At 43.8% G+C, this 20,157-nt stretch overlaps 1 protein-coding gene across 4 annotated transcripts; it reads right to left on the bottom strand.

The window, feature by feature from the left end:
* Positions 1 to 1,864: 1,864 nt before the first annotated feature.
* On the bottom strand, positions 1,865 to 18,481 carry TAGLN3 (transgelin 3). 4 transcript variants are annotated; one of them, XM_075169108.1, is made up of 5 exons: positions 18,395 to 18,481; positions 13,504 to 13,733; positions 12,471 to 12,645; positions 7,225 to 7,327; positions 1,865 to 3,029 (listed from the first exon to the last, which is right to left on the bottom strand). In XM_075169108.1, the coding sequence occupies exons 2-5, from the start codon at positions 13,681 to 13,683 to the stop codon at positions 2,888 to 2,890; spliced, it is 600 nt and encodes a 199-aa protein (XP_075025209.1). In that variant the 5' UTR covers positions 13,684 to 13,733; positions 18,395 to 18,481; the 3' UTR covers positions 1,865 to 2,887. The 4 variants fall into 4 exon arrangements, with proteins under 4 accessions (XP_075025209.1, XP_075025195.1, XP_075025215.1 ...); XM_075169094.1 differs by having other exon boundaries at positions 13,504 to 13,685; positions 18,395 to 18,478; XM_075169114.1 differs by lacking the exon at positions 18,395 to 18,481 and adding an exon at positions 14,109 to 14,744 and having other exon boundaries at positions 13,504 to 13,685.
* Positions 18,482 to 20,157: the final 1,676 nt, after the last annotated feature.

Raw genomic sequence — 20,157 nt, 5'->3', positions numbered from 1 at the left:
GGATGTTTTAACAGGAGAACATTAGTAGGCCAGAGTGTGTTAATATTTAATTAATAATAACATTAATATTTCTATATCCGTCATATGGGAATATGGAAGGATAAGGTTAACCCACAGAATAAAGTATACTTTGCAGCACCTACTGCCAGATACTAACAGCTAGGTTAGTTTGATGGTTTAAGGTAATAAAAGAATGTGGTGTGAGCTTGGGGAGGGGGTACCAAAAATAAGATCCTGGGGAATCAGTCTTTTTTGCTGCTGTTCCCACACTAACCAGGTCCTGTGTCTGCAGCCACAGGGTATAGATTTTCTTTCCTGGAGCACTTAGCTGTTGTTGCTAATATGGTTTGTTAACATTACCATGGGTTTTTTTCGCTGTGCAAGCACACAATGTTTTCTATAACTTCAATGAGGCTGTTAGAATGCCAAACCTAATGAAAGCACATTTAATTAGGGAATGTAGCTTTGATGAAAGAACATTTAATTGGGGCATGGTCTTCCTCCTGCTGGGATGTACCCTATTGCAACAATTGCAGATGCTGATGGAGCGGGAAGGGCAGGGACTGCAGAAAGCGGCCGGGCTCAAGTGCTCTTTCCAAGTAGCTGATCCTCTGCTGAGCTGATTCACTTAAATAATGAAAAATAGCCCTAAACAGGTAGTAAACACAAAAAAGTGCTTGACAAGAGCACAGTGGAGGAGCCAAGATGCCCTGGCAGGTAAAAGAGGAGGTACAAGTTGGGGCAGGACCTTTTCAGTGGCAGCTGCTATAGATCCCCTCAGCCCCAACCATGTAACGTGACCTTTACATCATTTCTCGCTTGCTGTGCTCCACAGTGCTTCAGCAAAGCTTGACTGAAGTGGGAAGGTGTTATCCTCATCCTTCCCCTGAAGGGAGGATAGAGCTTCATCTGAGCTGGGGGAATCATCCCTTCAGTCTACTCAGGGATAGAAACTTTTGAAGCCACATCAATCTGTGTGTCGCTGGCTCCAGGGCTACTTAGTGGACAACCAGCTGCCACCATGTGTCACTAGGTTCACACCCAGATAGAAGTCACCCCTACCTATGTATGTAGGCACTCAGACAGCTGTCACAACAGGTTACCCTTCATTTGTTACCTGCCCATATATTACATCTTCAGGCCTTCTTGGAAGTCTGTCATGAATTAAAAAAAAAGCCCAGAGTTCTACCACCATGTTTCCCTTCCCACTTGCCTGCGGGGAAGAAGTGATTGGGCTTTGGAGTGAAGCTGGCAGAAACAGTTAACGCAATAAAACCCTGGAGAGAAAATAGCATGCATGCCCTAAGTGTACGTGCCACACAGCCGCAAGGCAACCTGCACAGACTGGCAGGTCAACCTGCTCTGGTAAGCTTCTGTGGCCAGATGACTATGTCAGCGAGTTCTTCTATTGACTCTCCAGCAAACTGTCCCAAAATGAACTACCGGCCGCATTTACAGCCCATCACAGGTAAGCATAACAGATTATTTGAATCTGAACTGTGGGCATTTTTCAGGTCAGAAGCATTGTGGCACTTTTCTTCTATTTTTTCCTTTGCATCTAAAACACACCTTGTTTTGTGTTTTGTTTGGTATAGTATCAGCTATCACAAGGTAAAGCCTGTTCTCACCTCTGTCTGACAGATTGTCGTTTCATGGTGAAGAATTCCCTGAGTTTGGAGACTCACCTGCTGTTGGGTGTACTGGGTCTGGCTGGGATGGAGTTAATCTTCTCCCCAGCAGCCCGTAGGGTGCTGTGCTTTGGATTTGTGACTAAAGCCGTGTTGGTAACCCACCAGCGTGGTGGCTGTTGCTAAACAGTGTCCGCACAGTGTCAAGGTCTTCTCCCTTTCTCATTCACAGCTGGGGGTGGGCAAGAAGCTGGGAGGGGACACAGCTGGGACAGCTGACCCCAACTGACCAAAGGGATATTCCATACCATATGGTGTCGTGGTCAGCAACAAAAGCTCAGGGAAAAGGAGGAGGACAGGGGGATGTCTGTGATAACAAGTAACCATCGTGCGTGCTGAGGCCCTGCTTTCCAGGAAGCAGCTAAATGTCTGCCTGCCAATGGGAAGTAGTGAATTAATTCCTTATTTTGCTTTGTTTTCACACACAGCTTTTGCTTTCCCTATTAAACCGATTTTATCTCGATCCACAAGTTTGCCAGCTGCAGTCAACCCAGCACACTAGGTCAAGGGAAATCTGAGCTAAATGGGTGGGACTACATGAATCGGACCCAATGGATAATATATCTTCTCTTCTTTTTAGGAAAATACATTGGGTGTGCCTTTAGACAAACACTAAATTGAACATTTAACACAGGCTGTAAACTTTATAGCAAGGAGTCACTCAGAGAGGGCTCTGGGTTAGAGACGAGACAGATCAACCATTCAAAACATTTAACTCCTCAGCGCTGTACCATATGTTTGTTGGTTTTAATTGCTTTTACCTCCTTTAAATAACGAGTCTAAGAGGTGTCTTTAATTTGTCTTTATTCTTAGGTCAAACAATATTATCACTGAATTGAAGATCGAGGTTACTTGTTGAAATGCAAGTGCGGTGTGAGACAAATATGGAAGATAACACTTTGCAAATAAATTAATACAGAATAATTGTCTTTGCATAGTTCAGAAGTGAAAAGTAGGAGGCAGCAGTGCGCACGTGCTGTGAACTGACACACACCACCACGAAAACCCAAGTGCCTAGCTGAACTCTTGCAGCTGCAAATAAAACAAACCAAACCAAAAATATCCCAAACCTCAGAGCGCGCTAACTATTAAAAACCAGGCAGAAAGGGAACTAATGAGCTTTTTTTTTTCTTTTTCTTTTTTTTTTTTTAACAGACCATGCTGCAGAAGGAGTGTTTTCTCTACAGACAGAGATGCTTTTAGATGATCTGCCTTGGCATTCCATAGCCTGTCATACCCGACTGTGATGCTCCTTTGTTGCTGCCCATCTGAAGGCCTATTACGTTCTGTCCCTGCCGAAGCTGCTCTTCTGAAAATCCTCGTCGATTCTGCTGTGCTTTCCTGTCCAGACACACACAAAAAAGCAACATACAGACATACTGTCATTCTGCGTATGCCCAGAGAGAGGATCATGAAAAGCAATCTGAAATTGGCTCATGTTAACAGACGTTCCCCCTGTAATGCAATATTTCATTTGCACCATCCCATGGGCTGGACGATGCTGGCTGGGCTAATTGCTTTCCTGCAGTTAGAAGTAATGCTCTAGTCAAACCTACAACACTTCAGACTTTCACTGTAGCACTTATTCAAGAACCCCAAGGGACCTCCCCAGCAGCTATGACAGGTACAATATTTATGTAGTGTTGTATATAACACTCATGATAGGATTAATTTGTGTTAAGCCCTATAGCCCTTAAAAGCTGTAGTCCATGGGACCTGATCAATGAGACACTTACCTGTGCTCTAATACAAGCTGATACCCATCTAGAGCAACAGTACAAATTGGTATAATTTAACTCAGTGGAGTAAATAAGAGCTGAATGTGCCCAGAGAAACAATGGGACAGAGAAGTGACTTGCTCATTTTGGCAGAGCGGATGATGGCTGCCCGCAGGACAGAACAATTGCTCTGTTCCCATTTCTAGATCTCTCTCCTCTAAGCAATAGACTTTGCTCTTTGCACCTGTGTCTTAACTGTATGACAGTCTTTTATCTTCTGTCAAAACATACTGACCACTTTTGTTCGGTGTCCCTGGTCTCAAAAGCCCTGTGGATCAATGAACCTTTGTCGGCGTTTAAAAGGAGCCTCTTTTCCCTGAAAATAGCACCGAAGGCCAAAGTGGAGCTTAAAAAGAAGTACAAAAGTTTTTTCTCTGCTGCCTTGCGAGAAACTGTTCATCTTGGATTAACCATCTTCCGTGTATACAAGGTGGGGAAAACAAGTAATTTACAAGGGAGAAGGATCAGTCTGTTGCTACCAAATAAGCCGTATGAATCGGCAGAGCCCCAGACTGAGGGAGGCTTTCAATCAACCAGACTCTACTCCCACCCAGGTACAATCTCTCCGCCTGCTGTGTCTGTTTGTCCTGGGATCAGGTTACCCCGCAATATGGCATCGCGTTACAATTCCCCTTTCCTCCCCACCCCACCACTAGATGAGAACGCTAGATTAGGTGCCTGCTGTGATTGAAAACCATCAACATGAGCCTCTCTGTGAGGGTCTGATCCTGTACTGTGCTGAGCACCCTGGCTCGAGTCCAAAAAAGCACTTAAACTCTTTGCTAGGCTCAGGGTGTTCAGAACATTGCAGGAGAAGAACCCCGCTGCATGAAGGCCCAGCAAAGCAGACAGGTGAGAAAGATCCACAGGAAACCGGCACTGACCTGTCATTTTTCAGAATGGGTCTCCAGGGTTCATGTATAGACTAGTAAGAGGCCTTATAGAAGCCTATCACAGGCTCTCAGATCCCACGGCTCTTGCCAGAAAGCATGCCGTTTTGGAGGGAGGCACGCAGAACTGCGGCCGCCTCAGAAAGCAACCCCCGCTTGCTGCTGCTTAATTTCTTTTCCAGAATACTTACATGGGCACCGAACTACTGCCAGGATCTCCACGAGAGGATGTTTTTAGAACTACTCCTATTACCTAATTGAATCTCAGGTTCACTGTGTCTGCCTTTATTTTAATTAAAATCCCAGGAACACATTCTATTATTTTTTTCTCTTTCCTCCTAGAATGTTCAGCTGTGTTGTGGAGTAATTCCACAGAAAGTTGAAAAGTAACTTTGAACAGGAAAAAAAATGAGAACTGCAAAGAAGGAATAAAAAGAGAGACTAAAGAGAAGCCTGGATATGCTAATAAAAGTTGATTACATACGCCGTTTGGATCATATAGTGTTATTTTTACCATCATAAGCACCGCATTTCGTATATTATGGTCTTACAGATAATAACATATACTTACATTTTGCTTTTAGTTTGGTGGAAATAGCCTTAACTGAGATGGTAGAAAAAGAGGTGAGGGCAAGTCTGTTCCCCTCAGTGTCTCACACTATGTCAAGTTCTGTTTGGCCTGTCTGCCATCACCCTTACCGCAAACTGAGCCCACCAGATCTGTTAACTTTTTGTGCCAGCTTTGCACCAGTGCTCGTGGTTGCCAAACCATGAGATAACAAACAGCCATGGAGACGTGAACCTTGCTAGGGCACGCACGGAAGGGGCAATCAGGCCTGGTGGGACTGGGTATGTGAGACACTGGCAATGGAAAGTTGAACGGCTTAGCTCAAGCGTGGGGGTATCTTAATTGCTGTAGATCCCTGCATGGATACTCTCATTCCATTTAATCTTGACTTCTTTCAATTTAGCTTAAGGCGATTAAGAATCAGCCTGAAAGCCCTAACTCATGACTAACACTGGGTGTCAGTGAGGGGGCTTGATCTGCCTGAAGGGATGGGTAAGCTACTCAGAAAACAGCTCCTGATCTGCAATATGTTATTTCCTAATAGAAATAACATCAGTTTTCTTTAAGGCAGTGGCTATAAAATGGTATTTCAGGGGCTGCAATAGATACAGATTGGCTATCCAAGCAGTTCAGGCAGGACAGACAGCTAGGGGAGAAGGGAGGTGATCACATCTTCATTTATGCCAATGAAAACTGTTCCCACCCACAATTAAGAGTCCAGATGAAAATTAATTTTCCCATGTCGGACTTTGTTTTAGTTACATAAAACAAATAAGTCTGTCTGGGTCATAGTGATTTCATATCTGGTTTATATTAAAGTGCGTAACTGGATTTGAACCCAATTTTAAACCCAATTATATTCCATAAATACAAATCTATTTGTGCACTGTATTAAGTTAATTTAAACTAATTTCATATAGAGAATGCATAGGAGTTTGCACTTACTCACCTAAAATTCAAGTTTCCCTTAACCTCAGTTAAACCAGCTCAAGGTTTAAGACAAACCAAGCGAAGCTTGCGTTACTTTTGCTGAGCCTCACCTAGACATCAGAAAATTCAAGGAAACCAAAGGCAAGCAGCCAGCACTCTTTTTGTTAACATGCCTCAGACATTTCGGTGTAAGAAATACTCTTGGATGGCAGAATCTCATGTCAATAATATGCCTGTGTGGCAGGAGGGCTAACTGTGGGAGGATTTCCTTTTCTTCCTGTCCCCGCTTCTCAGCCTCCCTAGCCAAAACAAATGAAGTTTTAGAGTAAATAAACAGCTTTGCCAAGACAGAGAATTCTTCACAGATAAGTGGTACTCCCCAAGAAAAGAGATGACTAGGAAATGAAATCATTTTTGGTTTGATGAAAAATGGAAAGAGGCTTCATGCCTTCTCTTTGCTCAGTAAAGGGATCACGATATGGGGGTTTGCAGACATCCATGACAGCCTTGTCTTCGTTAGTCTTTCTGTCTGTTATCTGATGTGAAGCAAAAGTACACTTTTCCTGCCAGCTACTCTTAGGACACACATATCTGCATGGCTGCCGCCATTTCCGTTCCCTTTTCTTCATAAATGGATATAGAGGATTAGCTGAAGCTGCTAAATAGATGGATGTCATCAAAACTGGTGGCTGAATTTCCTAAGTATCATTGCTGTTCTTCTAGGAAATAAGAGTCAGGGATAACATTGGTGGACAAGAAAATTATGTCTTTTCTTCAGTGATCCAGCAAGATGGATATGCTACGAAGGTGCCTGGGGCAGGATGCTGCACTCCTGCCTGTGAGCCCTACCAAAAGCCAGCCAGCCAGCAGGGTCCCCACGCGTGCACACACACGCCCACACCAACGCAGCCTGCAGCAGCCTCGTTCAAAAGGGGTGCCTCCAGGAGGAAACCAGAGCTGGAGCCACGGGCAACGCGCTCCTTAGTCCTGGTGCCAGTAGCGCTGGCCCCGCTCCGGGGCAGGAGGGACACGTAAGGTGGCTACATGAGAAAAGGCTGCGTTACACCGCTCTCACAGGGCTCCTCCCCAGCAGCCCTGGCGTAACTTTAGGCCAACAAGATATGGTAAGACGTGGGCCTAGCAGTGATGCTGATGAAGTTGGGAACCAGTGAAGGGTAGAAAATGTTGCTGCCTGGTTGGGTCTTCGCTTCCCTCCTCTAGACTCTGGAGAGAAAATCTCTCCATTACAAGGAAACTTTGGAAAGATTCTTCCCTTCCTTTCCCAACAAATTTCCTTAAAGCCTAAAGGCAGACAATATTACCAGCTTCCCAGGGAAGACAGCTCTGAGCATCTGTGCTTTGGACTTTACCTGTGAAACCAGGATGGATCCCCTTTGTAGCAGCCGTCATCCTTGGTGACTGCCAAACTGCCCAGAGCCATTAAGGTTCTCTGCACTGCTGCCATGTCCTTCCCTAGAAAGCCAGACAGTGAAATTAATGTAAGAAATCCTTGCATAACAAATAGCTTGGCACACTGATAAACAGTGTTATCCAATGTATTAACTCCCTCAGCTCCCCTGAAAAAAGTCCATTAATAGCATTATAAATGCTATTTTACTGTTGCTGAAATGGAGGTACTGACATGTGAGAGCTTATTAAATTCATCACAGAGACAGCGTTAAAGCGAAACTTAACAGTTCAGATATTTCCAGTTTTCCAGACCTCTGGCTATTTTAATGTTTTCTCCCATACTATTTTAAGTCATTCTAGATAATCCTTTTAGCAAACTTTTCTCCTAAGAAGAGATCACTTTGGTGTACAAAGAACGGTAACATACTCAGTAAAACATGGTTGAAGGACAAGAGTGTGTTAAGTAACAGTGCTGTGTCTCAGTTTCTTCACATCAGACTGATCCCACCATTTAACCCCTGGCAATTCCAGACAGTCCCTGTGCTAACAGAGCTCACAGCAGTCCTGGAGAGCTCCTGTGCAGTTAACTTGTATCAGTCTTTCCCAGTTTAACCATCAAATCACCTCCCAAATCCTTCCTACTGGCTTCCTTTCTCAGGCTGCCAAAACTCAATGCTCTGCAGTTTCATACCTTCAGTTCTCGCCATCCAGTCCACCACTTTTCCATTTCCTCCCTATGTTACCTCACTACATTCCTTATTTCAAAAAGTCAGGCCTCATCTCATCTTCTGCCACGTAAAAGTTACGTATCTGGTCATCGCTAGTTCTTTAGGTTCTCTCCATAAACAACAGTGAGAGAAAAGCTTCTCAGGGGATAATTTATCCCCTTTCTATTGGGAAGGGTGAAATTGCCTATCACTTGCTTAGAAGCACACCTTCCTGCTAGCTGAAAATCCACCAGGTTTCCAAGAGGGCACCTTACACCTTTGAAATATAAGGCTCATTTTCAGTAGAGGTTTGCATTTAAAAAATGGTATCCCCGCCTCCTGTCTCTCCTTCCAAAATGAGGATAATAAATAAATTTTCCTTTTTGGTCAACATCTTTTGCTGATACCTCCAGTGAATTAAAAAAAAACCCAAAAACCAAACAAGGGAGACACGGAAATTTTTAAAAAATTAAGAATGCTCCTTTTTTCTTGGTTCTTCCCCTGCACTTGTCACTCGGTATAAAAAGGGCAGGGAACATAAAGACATCAGAGTCAGACAGATTCTAACTCATTACCCGATCCAGACGTGCTAGCTTTTGGAAAACTTTCTAGCAAAAATGAGTTGCAGCACGTATTTCCAGTTATGTGAGGTGGTAAGTTGTTGGAAATCTGCCTTCTGCCTCTCCCTTTTTCTGAAATCCTTCCATAAGTGTTTCTATGACCCCCCTCCCTTTCTTTCTGTTCTAGTTCTTCCTCTTTCCTAAAATAATTTATCTAATTAACGGATCTGATTTTGACTGTAAGTTCTTCACATGGGAAAATAAGTAATTCATAAAAACATGAGATACTAGAGACATGATGATGATAACAGATTTCAGAAATACCTCCAGGGGACAAATACTACTGCAAATCGCTGCAGACCAGCCAGAGCGCAGAGGGAAGCGAGTGTTGCACGTTCTGTGTTTCTGCTATGCATCACCCTGACGACAGGCAGACGCAGTTCAGGGCTTTGGTTCATACAAACCTAAATGCGTAACACACTGGCTGAGGTGAGGAAGACACCCCAAAGCTGAAAACATCTAGCAGGTTCCAACTGTGGCTATTAAAGTTTATAGCAATCCTATCTGCAGGGGACCATTTGCTCAGAAAACAAATTGTCAGCCATCCAGAATCCTCGTTTTACTGTATTTGTTAACGCAAACTGCATCAGGCGGGCTCCTCGCTTGAGAGGGCAGCCGAAGAGCCGACATCCCACGGGCGCCCTGAGAGGGCAGCCGAAGAGCCGACATCCCACGGGCGCACGTACACAGGCGCGCCGGGGAGAGCGGGGGGCCGGAACACCCAGAGCTCCCCGAAGCGGCAGATGTACCATATGCTGTAGCAGGTGCCGCATACGGCGTCCTTGGGATGCCCCCCGTGTAACGGGGAGTGCGGTGGCTGACTGGGGTGAAGAGGGACGCGAAGAAGGATTTGAAAGTGAATGAGCTGAATAATGACGGCAAGCGCCGAAAAAAGGCAAAGAAACAAAAGACGGGTAGCCAAATAGGATGATGGGCCTCGCGGAGCCATCTGGCCGCCCCCCCCCGCTCCGCGCTCAGCTCTGCTTTATTTGTCAGTGGCGAGTGGGAGAGGCTGCCGGGGAAGAGCCGGCCGGGCGGGGGCCGAGCGCCACCTGACAAAACAAAGCCGCGGCCGGGGCCCTGCTTTGCAGAGCCGCCTTGCTGCGCGAGAGGGGTGCTGCGGCTGAGGGGAGACCCCGCATCTGTGTGGTCTTGCGACGTTTGCCCTCTTCCAGCAAAGGATTCAAGGGGCTCGCTGGTCAGCATAAAAAGGGCTGTGAAAAATTTTAAATTTCCACTGAGAGAGTCACCTAACACTGCAGGCCCCTGACGGAAGGGATAATAAGCGAGGCTGGACCCTGGCATTGCAGAGGGTTGCGGTCAGTGCCTTCCCTCAGCTCCAGAACTCGCTCATCGACAGCCCCGTGGGCCACCTGCCCGGCCTCCCCGCCTCAGCCTCCCTGAATCATGCTGCGGGGACCCACGCTGACGGCATTTCTTCTGCATCTTCAGTGTCCTCTGCAGCGTGCTTTGAAGAGCACAGCCTGCCCGGGGATCTGGGCGCTGCCCGTAGAAGGAGGAAGGGGCCTCTGGTCACTTCGTATGGTAAGCCTTTCTCTTTGGGGGAAACCTGGCTGGAAGGCCACCTTCTCCAGGTCCAGAAAGGGGAAGGTTCAAACCCAAAGATGGAGAACTGCTCTGCGTAGTATTCCTGAAATGCTTTTTTGTAAAGGCTGAGCAAGTACCCAGAGGTGCTTGCCTCTTGCCTGCCTGGAAAGATACCGGGGAGGTATCTGTAAAAAACAGGGAGCACAGTATCTTGGGCATGGATTAGGGAAAGCTGCTCAGCGCAGTACGTTTGTGTAAGAAAGGACCAAAAGAGAAGCGATACTTCTCCTGGACCAAGAAGTCGCAGAGATGAAGAAAAATGCACCAGATGGACTGAGTGAGTTTGAAACGGCCAACAGCAGATTGCATCCTGAAACATTTTCATTAATCATTACTAAGAATTTCAAAGCAAAAGCTCTCGGAAAACAATTAGTGCCAGAGAAAAGCTGTTTTTCAGTCACACATACTTTTTTTTCCCTATAAACATACATTCACATCTCCTCTCTTTCTAAAGAGGCTATGGCGTGAATATCACTATTTCACTAATTATGAAGTAGTGAAAAAGAGACTGTCCTTTCTGTCCAGCTAACGCATCCAGGTTCAGAGGATTCAGCCCTGAAGCAGCACAAGATGCTAGAGGTCAGAGTTACGGGTAGACACAAAAAGCTTGCAGTGACTGACTGCTGGAGAGACATACTGTTTCATCTCAGCACTGAAATGAGCAGCAGGAGGGATGAAAAGGGAGGGAAAGCGAGGAGACACAGATCAGTTTTGGGAAGTCCTAAAATAACAGTGGAGAAAAGTCTTGTATGTCTCCCTCCTAGGTTGTGAGTTGTTTTGACTTCCTGTCCTCTGGAAGTTACTAGCTTTTTTCCTTACATCTGTTGAGAAAAGGTGACGAGTGAAAGGAAGAGAAATGAGGAGAGAGCCACCATCATTAGGAGCTTTTTGTCTTCAAAGCAAGTCCTTTCCATCGTAAGGATCAATGTACCATACTTTCGCATGGTGTGAAGCCATTATGAGATGCAAAAGACTGCAAAGAACAGCATCTGAAATGAGCTGTTCTCATCCCTTACAAGATAGATGGAGCTTCTCTTTCAACAGCCTGCTAGGCTGAGGTGGGGGAGGGTGTTACTCCAGGGAAGTGAAAAATCCCTTCATTTAAGACATTTAAAAGTAGATTGGGTGAAACACTAAAGACTGAACTGGAAGAAACAATCCTGCCCTTGTGCCCAAAGGTAGGATTTGTCAAGCAAGTCTGGCACCCTGAGAACATTACAGATCCCAGTAACTCCAGCTGTCAGTATATCCTTCCCTTCTAAGCTATCCACAGAGCGCTTCCTAGTCTCTCATTCCTCAAAGTGCGCTTCAGAGGAGTGATTTCTTCCACATATCCTGAGAGCCTGTGAAAATAGACCCCACTTTTTTTCGCTCCGTGTGTGTTCCTACACAAACCAGCTTTGTCAACGGATGGCTTTCCTCTTTCCACTCTTTCATTCTCACGGCAGATTTTTGACCCTTTCACTACCCTGCAGCTGTCCTTGTTTTGAGCCCTCACACAAAGCGTTTTGCATCACCTTGCCGAGAGAGAGGCAGGATATACAGTGTATTTGGTTAGAGCACCAGGAAGAGATGCATCACCACAGAAGTGGGCAAAAGCAGCCATACGAATGCACAAATGACTCAGCTCTTCAGGGACTAGAACACGCAGTTTCCACTTCGAGCATGGGGTGGAGATAGCCTTCACCTGGGTTACTGCAAAACCACAGGGGCACTCTTGAATTTTTTTGCTGTTGCCATAGTGACCTCTAAAACGACTGTATTCTTAGAGAGATGCTCAGCTAACATGGTGTTAGCAGTGCGTTTTGCTTCTCGCTAGTCATAAATGAGCCCTCATAAGCTCCACAGAGGCATATATGCTCCTGGGAATGCATTTAATAGCTCTAATTTAAGCTTTGCTTATAATTTGAAAACTGCAATAAAATCTCATCATCAGGAAATATGGGGTTTCCATATTTGCTATTAGAAGCTATTTACTTGGAAATAATTAGCGTAGAGAACATTTGTTTTATTTCGACTGTGGATTTCTATCAGAATGATGGGCTTTGGGGTAACACATGAGCTTGGAAAGGCTCCGTTATGCCCTCAGGGCAATATAAACCCCTCAGAGGAGATAATGCACCACCGGAAGAACATGGTAATGAGGTAAGGCAAACAGAAACAAAAGATAATTACGTTAGAGAATATGGCTTAGACAAAATGCACCATTACAACACATCAAAGCAAAATAAAATGAAGACTGCAAGCTGACTTCCCGTTTATTATTTTTACCTTCCCATAAATCCACTGTCTGGAAAATATCTGTTGTCCTTACTCCGTAGATTTCAGCAGCTTTTAAGAACTGAGAAATTTGTTCCATCTGCTTGAAAGCCATTTTTGATTCAGAGATCTTTGCAATGGGCTCATTTCCCTTTGGATGTAAACTGTTTATTAACTTGCATAACAGCTGAGAGATAAATACAGAAACAAAATTAGAAAGCAATCACCAAACTAGAAGGCAATTTCTGCACATGAAATGATGCTGCAAAATGCTTTTGACCTGGCCGGATTCTGTCAAGGACATAATTTCTTCAGTTAAAAACAAAGAAGTGAATTGATAATAATCAAAGTATATTAGAAATGCATTAAAGCTTTCATTAACTGATGGCAATAGCCTGACCATATAAATCCTAATCTGCTAGAAACAACAAAGCAATCACTGGTAAAGGTTATATAACAACTGACAGAGAAGAAACCACATGCCCGAGCCAAAAAAATAAGCAATGTCAATTGAAATATTGTTAAAGTCACTTTGGCAGAGATTCAACGATTAGCGTATTCTTACAGCCCACTGCAAACAGCAGCATCTGCCTATTGTTCAATAAACCAATGGAATACAATGTTTTAGCTACAGAATTATTCCCAGGAAGAAAACAGTGATGACATAATCCAATCCTTCAAATTTTCTATATCTCTTCACCTTTCCCTGTCAACACTGATTATTTCTTAAAGAGAAAAGTATACATCTGATTTTAAAACAGATCTCATTTAACTGTATGAGAAAAGGTGCTGAAGGAATGAGTCATACTCATATATAACATGCATGACTCATAAGAATCATTAAGTACTGTGCTTATCCCAGTGCACTAGTAGAATAATTATCTTCTGAGATTAAGATTCCTGGTCAAAAGGAAATAAATCAGATGCTAAGATGTATATTTATGCACTGGCCGTGAACTCTGACCAATTTAGCTAGATGAAGACAGAAAGTAAGAACACTGTGCATAAAAACCCATGCAAGTACATAATTGGACAAAACACTTACCGTTCCATCCATCAACCAGGTCTGAAAATGTTGCCTTCCAGGAGGAGGGTGCTCTATCTGTTCTCCACACTGTACAATAATCCAGTTCACCAGCCTAGACTCTAATTCCGGGTCATATTTCTGTTCAATCTTTTCCTGAACTTCTCGGCTTAAGCCATAGCTTGGTCCTCTGTTAGCCATCTCTGGAACCAAAGCAGAACTTACTCAGTGGGTAGAGTCCTGATCTGCAGCTTTGAAGTACGCACCGGAAAATTAAAGAATAAAAGAGTGAGCAGCCTGCCCTATACGTTAGACAGTTGAACAGATGTTCATCAACACTGAAAGTAACTGTATGGCACCGGTTATAGCTGTTCTGCAGAACAGGGGAGGGATCAACGAGGGAATATCCTTTTCCAAAAGCAGAAATCGGCTACAGCATTTTTTTAAAAAAAGAAGGAAAAAACAGAAATCCCCCCTGCCCAACCACAAAAAGAGAAGAAAAGCAAGATTTAAAACAGAGGAGGTTTTAAAGAGAGGCTTCTGCTATGTTTACAGAGAATACAATAGAGTTCTCAGATCCATGTTAAAGCTGCCTGCAAATCCAAAAGCACTTTAAAATTGCCTACCTAATACTTGCTAATAAGAAGAAGGTTGTACATGGGAGCTCAAGCAATCCGATTAAAGATGCAGTCAGGGTCTTCCTCAGCAGAGATGGAGGGGTGGATATCCAGAGATCAGCAAACTGAAAAGCGTTGATGAATTTAAGAGACGAAGGCTGCCACAATGCCCTGCTGCTGCTGCAGCATCGTGGTTTGAAGAACAGTGTATTGATTTGATTTTCCTCACATATGAGGAGGGTCAAAGCAGGGGCGTTGCTAAGAGCCATTAAAGAGGCCTGCCTACTCAGTCACAGCCTGGGGATCCTGTTTATCTCGCCCATCTGCAGTCTGTTTTCCTGCATGTTTCCTCAGCCTTGCGCTGTTCACCCTACAGGCTGTTGTACTCCACCTAGTCTGCATCAACCCAAACTGCACCAAGCATCCCAGTGCCAGATAGCTAGAAATATAAATAGAGGGACTTCGCCAGACTTCGCTCTCTTAAACGAAGGTAACGGAAATTACTACACATCTCGTGTATTTTTAATCACAAAGCAGAAGCAAAACCTTTTTCTCCCTATTCTGCATCACGATGCTAACAGGCTTAGAGTGTGAAAAATAATTTCTCCTCTTCCCTGTTCAAGTGCTGATACGAAGTTTCAACAAGGGGACAATAGGATGAAAAGTCAAGGAAGAGAAGGCAGGTAGTAGAATATTATTATCACCCGATCATTAGTATATATTAGGCTATCAAATAGTGCAATAGCGTCCCGAGAAAACCACTTGAACCACTAAAACCAAGGGAAAAATCACAGAAAACTAGCAAACCTACTATAAAGCACAAGGGTCCTATTTTCTGCTGGTGTGAGTCAGCATACCTCCCGTGATAGCACGGGAGCTATGCCCATGTACGGTAGTTTAAATTTTGATTATACCACTGCAGTGATGGGAGGGGAGAGAAGGAGCGTTAAGAGAAGAGACTTTTCTTCTAGTCTGATTTGTACAGATTTATCCTTTATTAAATAAAATCATTTTGCTCCTCTCTCAGTTGCACCAGACTTTGTCAAATGTCTTTCATCCATGCTGTATTATCCACCCTGCTATGAAATAGTTCCCTTTTGGCAAATGATTCATGTTCAGCTTGGTATGAAAGGAGGCTAATAAACCTGAGGTGGATTCACAATGAGCGTTGCCAACAAAGTCCTTCTGCTGCATTTAAAAAGAAAAAAAAAGAGGGAAAGGAATACAGCTCCTTGTGTATCTATCTCATAATGGCCTCTTCATCCGTTACTTTCTCATTTTAAGACCATGAATTCTCAGATTTATACTGCTCTGGATGCTGCTGGGCTTGAGCAGACTCAAGAGATGAAAAATTTAATAGATGACCTAATTCATTGTTGTCCTCCACAGGCATTTCATTTAGTGCTTTCTCTTCTCCGCACCGGTAGTTTTAAAACCCTATGAAATACTTGATTACGTAACTCAGAGCGTGCTACGTGACAGGGCCACCGCTTCAGCGCTTTCCGTCCCAGCGAACACGCTGTTGAAGGCACAGCAAACGTGCAGGAACCAAGACTGCAAACCAAGCCTGGAGATCAGAGAAGCAGTAAACCGCAGCTGCAACAGTAAAAGGCAGTACATGAATTTGACGTTCTTTCCATTCAAGCAACTGTTAAGGGCCGGGCCTTACACGCACTCTTTGGCCAGTCCCACAAAGAATAAGAAACTTTATTTTGCACTTTCAGATTTTTTTGTGTTCTTCTGCTTAGAAGGGAGCTACCTAGGTTGCTTGGCTGTTTCTGGTCACGCCAGGGTGTTCAGTGCTCACTGGCAATGAGATTTCATGAAAGCCACCTACCTTTGCATCAGCCTCTGACCCCTAACTTGGGGGCAGGGATGGGTAATTTAACTCTCCTAAGATGCAGAGCAGAGCTCTCCCCCTTGACAGATGTTGGCTATGCAACCTGTTCTCGAGGGACCATTCCATACTGTGAAAGCTGAAAAGCAAGCTTGTCCATCAATATCAATTTTTCATAGGCTTTGAAAACCAGGAAAGCTGCAGAGGATTGGAAAAATGCCAGACCCCCACCAATGTTTCCAAAGTACGAGTAATCAAGTCATAAGCCTGCTTCTGTGCCATCAATCCTGGGAAAAACAATGGAATGAGGTTTTTTTTCAAGTGGTAGTGTTGATGCAATTTACTAAAAGCTCTGTAATACATTAGAGTTGGCTACTGCACGACACGTTGATTAGGACACTAAACTGACTCTGAAACAACATGACACATCAAAGACATTAAGGCTGGCTAAGTAGTAGGTCCTGTAATATGACTGTAACTGAAAAATCATTAATGATTGTGTATATTTTTATTCAGTTTGTACAAGAATGTGTTCCCAGGCCTGAACTATTTAATATGTTATTAGAAGTCACAAAAAAAGCCCAGACTCTTAAGAGGATCCCAGCTCGTGCAGGCTGTGATGAGTAAACAACAAAGGTAAAGAAAACTCCTTCAAAGCAGTCTACCTAGAAGCAGGCAAAAATGTGTCTCATTGCAGCCGAAGTCTAGCCATCGTCAGAAAAGTGCTTTTCAGAACGTAGCACTCTGTCCTACGAAAAAGCAGATGTTAAGAAAAATGCAGAGGGTGATGGAAGACAAGCGGGTGGGCACAGACGCTGGGTAAGACACTGTGACCGAAAGGCTTGGCTGAATAAAACGTGGGAGGTGCAACAGCAATGGGAATATCATATCCAGTTCTGACAATCACGCTCCAGAAAAAGTAGTGAAAGAATGAAGTAAATTCAAATAGTCACTCCAGTAAGTAACCAGAGGATTGAAAATTAGAGCCTTTACAGTAATCACTTCAGAAGGATCATCTGTTTAGCTCACCAAAACCAGAAGTTAAGAAATGGCAAGCACATGTGGCTACAAAGCACAGAAGAACTGAACGAACTCGAGTTCCTTCTGTTGGACACAGGCCTATTAAAGCCTGATGGCTAGAAATGTGATGTGGAAGAAAGGGGCAGGTTTTCAGCGCAAAGGTACTACCATTAGAACACTTCACCTACTGCTTCCAATGGATTTTGTCCTCTTATTTTCCTTGGTAACACAAGATTGGAACTTATGACTAAAAATAGAGATAAAGCTTGAATACTTGAAGAAGGATTTCATGCTTGCAAGCGCTATGGCTCATCTTATGCTTTCAGATAATCACAGTATTACCCTATATATTTAAAAATCTTTGTAAATCTATAAACAAATGTTGCCACAAAAACAAAACTGACATTAATTAGCTCACTACCCACATTTAGATCCAAGGTAACTCGATAACTTTCAGTGTCTTCCAACTGGAACACAGAGGGAAAAGTAAAACTTACCCTACTACAGAGCAGCCCTTAACGTTTGCTAGATTCGCTGTTTGGCAATTGACTCCTTAGAAAGAGCCCGGTATTTCAGCCATCCCAAAGCACTATCTTTCAAAGTATGCTGGGTCAATTCCCATCAGACAAAGCCATCCAGCAATTAGAATAACCGGGAAGTCCAGGCTCCATTTCCCAGGTCTGCCACTGTGCAATAATGGACCTTTCATAACTAAGTTAAAAAAAAAAAAAACAGGAAATTCTCCAAAGCTGTAAAACAGTTTACAGCACCTTCCTTCATAAGGAAACTTCTGAAGGGCTGCTGGAAGATGCTCCCTGCATATACGCCTATGTTGTGATGTCACGTTATCTAGAGTTGCAGAGAGGATGCTAAGGTTCAATACAAGCTCAGTGCAAGTACAGGGCCTTCTTCAGGCAGCTGCAAGGCCAGGTAAGGGCTCTGCAGACCCTTGGTTTTATTCATGGCTTTGCTTTGTCTTAAGATACCTGGAGATGTTCTACACAAGAGAACTAGTCAGACTAGGGGAAAAAAGAAGCTATTGGAATATTGCCATCTTTTTAACTGTGCAAACTGGGGGACATTAGTTTTAAGAATTCTTACTTCCCCATTTATTTGAAATCTAAAATCTAAAGAGCCTCAAAGACAAAAAGTGCTAACTTAAGCAAGTATCTTCTCTGTCACCTGCAAAAGGGTTTCTTTGCCAGGTCTGAAGACGTTAAGCCCCAAGCAAGTGCATAGTTTGAACACCTCAAATTTGGGATTAAAAGCAAAGTAATTCAGGAAGGAAGGACCTTCCTATCTGTGGGACAGAACAGAATGCACTGACACTCCAGTCTGCAGAACAAGGCAGCTCCTAAGGCTGCCCTGACCAGAAGTGTTTCTGGGATTCGTAAGTCATTGACCACCTTCCAGGCAGCTTGCCAGCAGAAACAGTTACCGCTGGAAACCAACTCCCGTAGATATAATTGCCAGCATTCCCGATATTCAAGATGACCTTGGAGGTAAATTGTGCATTTTAATTCTCAGGCTCTTTTAAGCTTGTGCTGGATTGACAGACTCCTTGAAAGAAAACCAACACATTTCATTGTATCAATGTTTTATCTGTCCCCAGCAAAAACAATACCTTATGAGAACTACCTTGGTTTGAAAATTTTGCATCGCGATACACATTTACCAGAAGAACAGAAAAGAAGTAACATCTTTATTTCACTGAAACAAAGGTCAAAACAGAGAGCAAGATTTACAATCAAAATCAAATTCCCTAACTAAATAAATGCTTCTTCTTATGATTAGGGATCTAGCTTTGCTGTCAGGGACCTTTTCAAGAGTTACTGTCCTAAGGGCTAGCACACTCGGGCACACTTTCTGCCAGCAAACCGTATTCAACACCGAAGCAAAGGAGAGGATTCTCGTAAGGCCCAGGCCTGATCCCAAGCAGCCCGTGTCCTTCAGGGACTGCTTTTCCAGGACCACGGTCTGGGCAGGCCATTTACATCACTCCAACCTTTAAGCGTGCTACTGTTCAGCATACCTTTGCCACAGATACGAGCACCTGCTTCCACCCTGACAGGCAGCAGTGACCTTCTCATGTTGCCACGTGGGAGGCAAGCAGACAACATGGTGCAGGTCAGAAGGCCCAAAAAGAACACAACCTTTCACGTGCTAGCCTAAAAACATTTTAAATTTATATTTTAGCTTCAGAACCAAGTGACTGGAAGTTTTAGCAGCTGTCATGTGCTTTTCATTCCAAATATAAATGCAGAGCTAGCCGAAGCTCCTTGCCAAAGACAAATCAAGACACTGTAGCAGGCTGAGAACATGACTATTCCACACCCGCGAGCAGATCACAAGCTACAATTACTGCATCATACAGAGGATGCCCATTTCTCTTTAGTGGAATAGAAGCATTGGACCACGTAACATACATATGCAGGACTTGAAAGAGAAATACAAGGTCAAGCCTGCAACTAGACTGCAATAGGTCCTGTAATTTAGATTTATGTGTAACATGGTCAAGGCTGTAACTAACATTCTCCTGTTCTAGGCAAATACATATTGAAGAGAGATGAGGTCCTACAGTCACAAAGTAAATCTGAGCTATAAAAACTGACGTAGGAGCAGTGAATCTGTGAGCAGTGTATTTTTGTCCTTCATCTCTGTCTCTTCTTCCCAATCGTTACAGTAATCTCTTCCCCTAGAAAACACCTGCCAGGAGAAACGCAACATGCACAGTGCCATTAAACCCATGTACGTAGCAAGCTGCCTGCTATTAAACAGAATAACCAAGTTCCCTCTGCCTTTCCTGTGCTTGAGAACAAGGGCAGAAGAGCACGAGTGTGCACTGATTTTTGGTATTTCTGTATGCGTTCCTTACACAGTTGTTCACCAAGCTTTAGTGAAATTCTGCGTTCTCACACATCTGACTGAATTTGTACATCAGCTCAAAGCAGAGATCACTGATCTTAGAGACAGGTGAAACACATAACCCTCTTCTATTTCCAGGGAAGCTTTTATCTTTAACATAGTTTTTTAGCACTTTTTTTTATTTAAATCTGAAAGGGTAAGGTAGGCCTCTCTGCAACAGTACAACTGTAACTTAAACAACAGCTGTAACTTAAACAACAAGGGTGTTCAAATCTCGTTATTCCCCAGGACATGATTTTCCCTCCCACTTGTTGTCCGCCCCCCTCCCCCCCCCCC

Source organism: Calonectris borealis, chromosome 1, assembly GCF_964195595.1.
Source record: "Calonectris borealis chromosome 1, bCalBor7.hap1.2, whole genome shotgun sequence".
In the NCBI taxonomy this organism is placed as follows: domain Eukaryota; kingdom Metazoa; phylum Chordata; class Aves; order Procellariiformes; family Procellariidae; genus Calonectris; species Calonectris borealis.
This window is presented reverse-complemented; position numbering and strand designations above follow the sequence as displayed.

Excerpts from the sequence above, each read along its gene's own strand:
- TAGLN3 (XM_075169108.1), bottom strand. The coding sequence starts at position 13,683 with ATGGCTAACAGAGGACCAAGCTATGGCTTAAGCCGAGAAGTTCAGGAA. Across the intron at positions 7,328-12,470 it reads GACAGTGGATTTATGGGAAG|GGAAGGACATGGCAGCAGTG; the intron begins GTAAAAATAATA and ends CTGGCTTTCTAG. Across the intron at positions 3,030-7,224 it reads GATCCATCCTGGTTTCACAG|GAAAGCACAGCAGAATCGAC; the intron begins GTAAAGTCCAAA and ends GTGTCTGGACAG.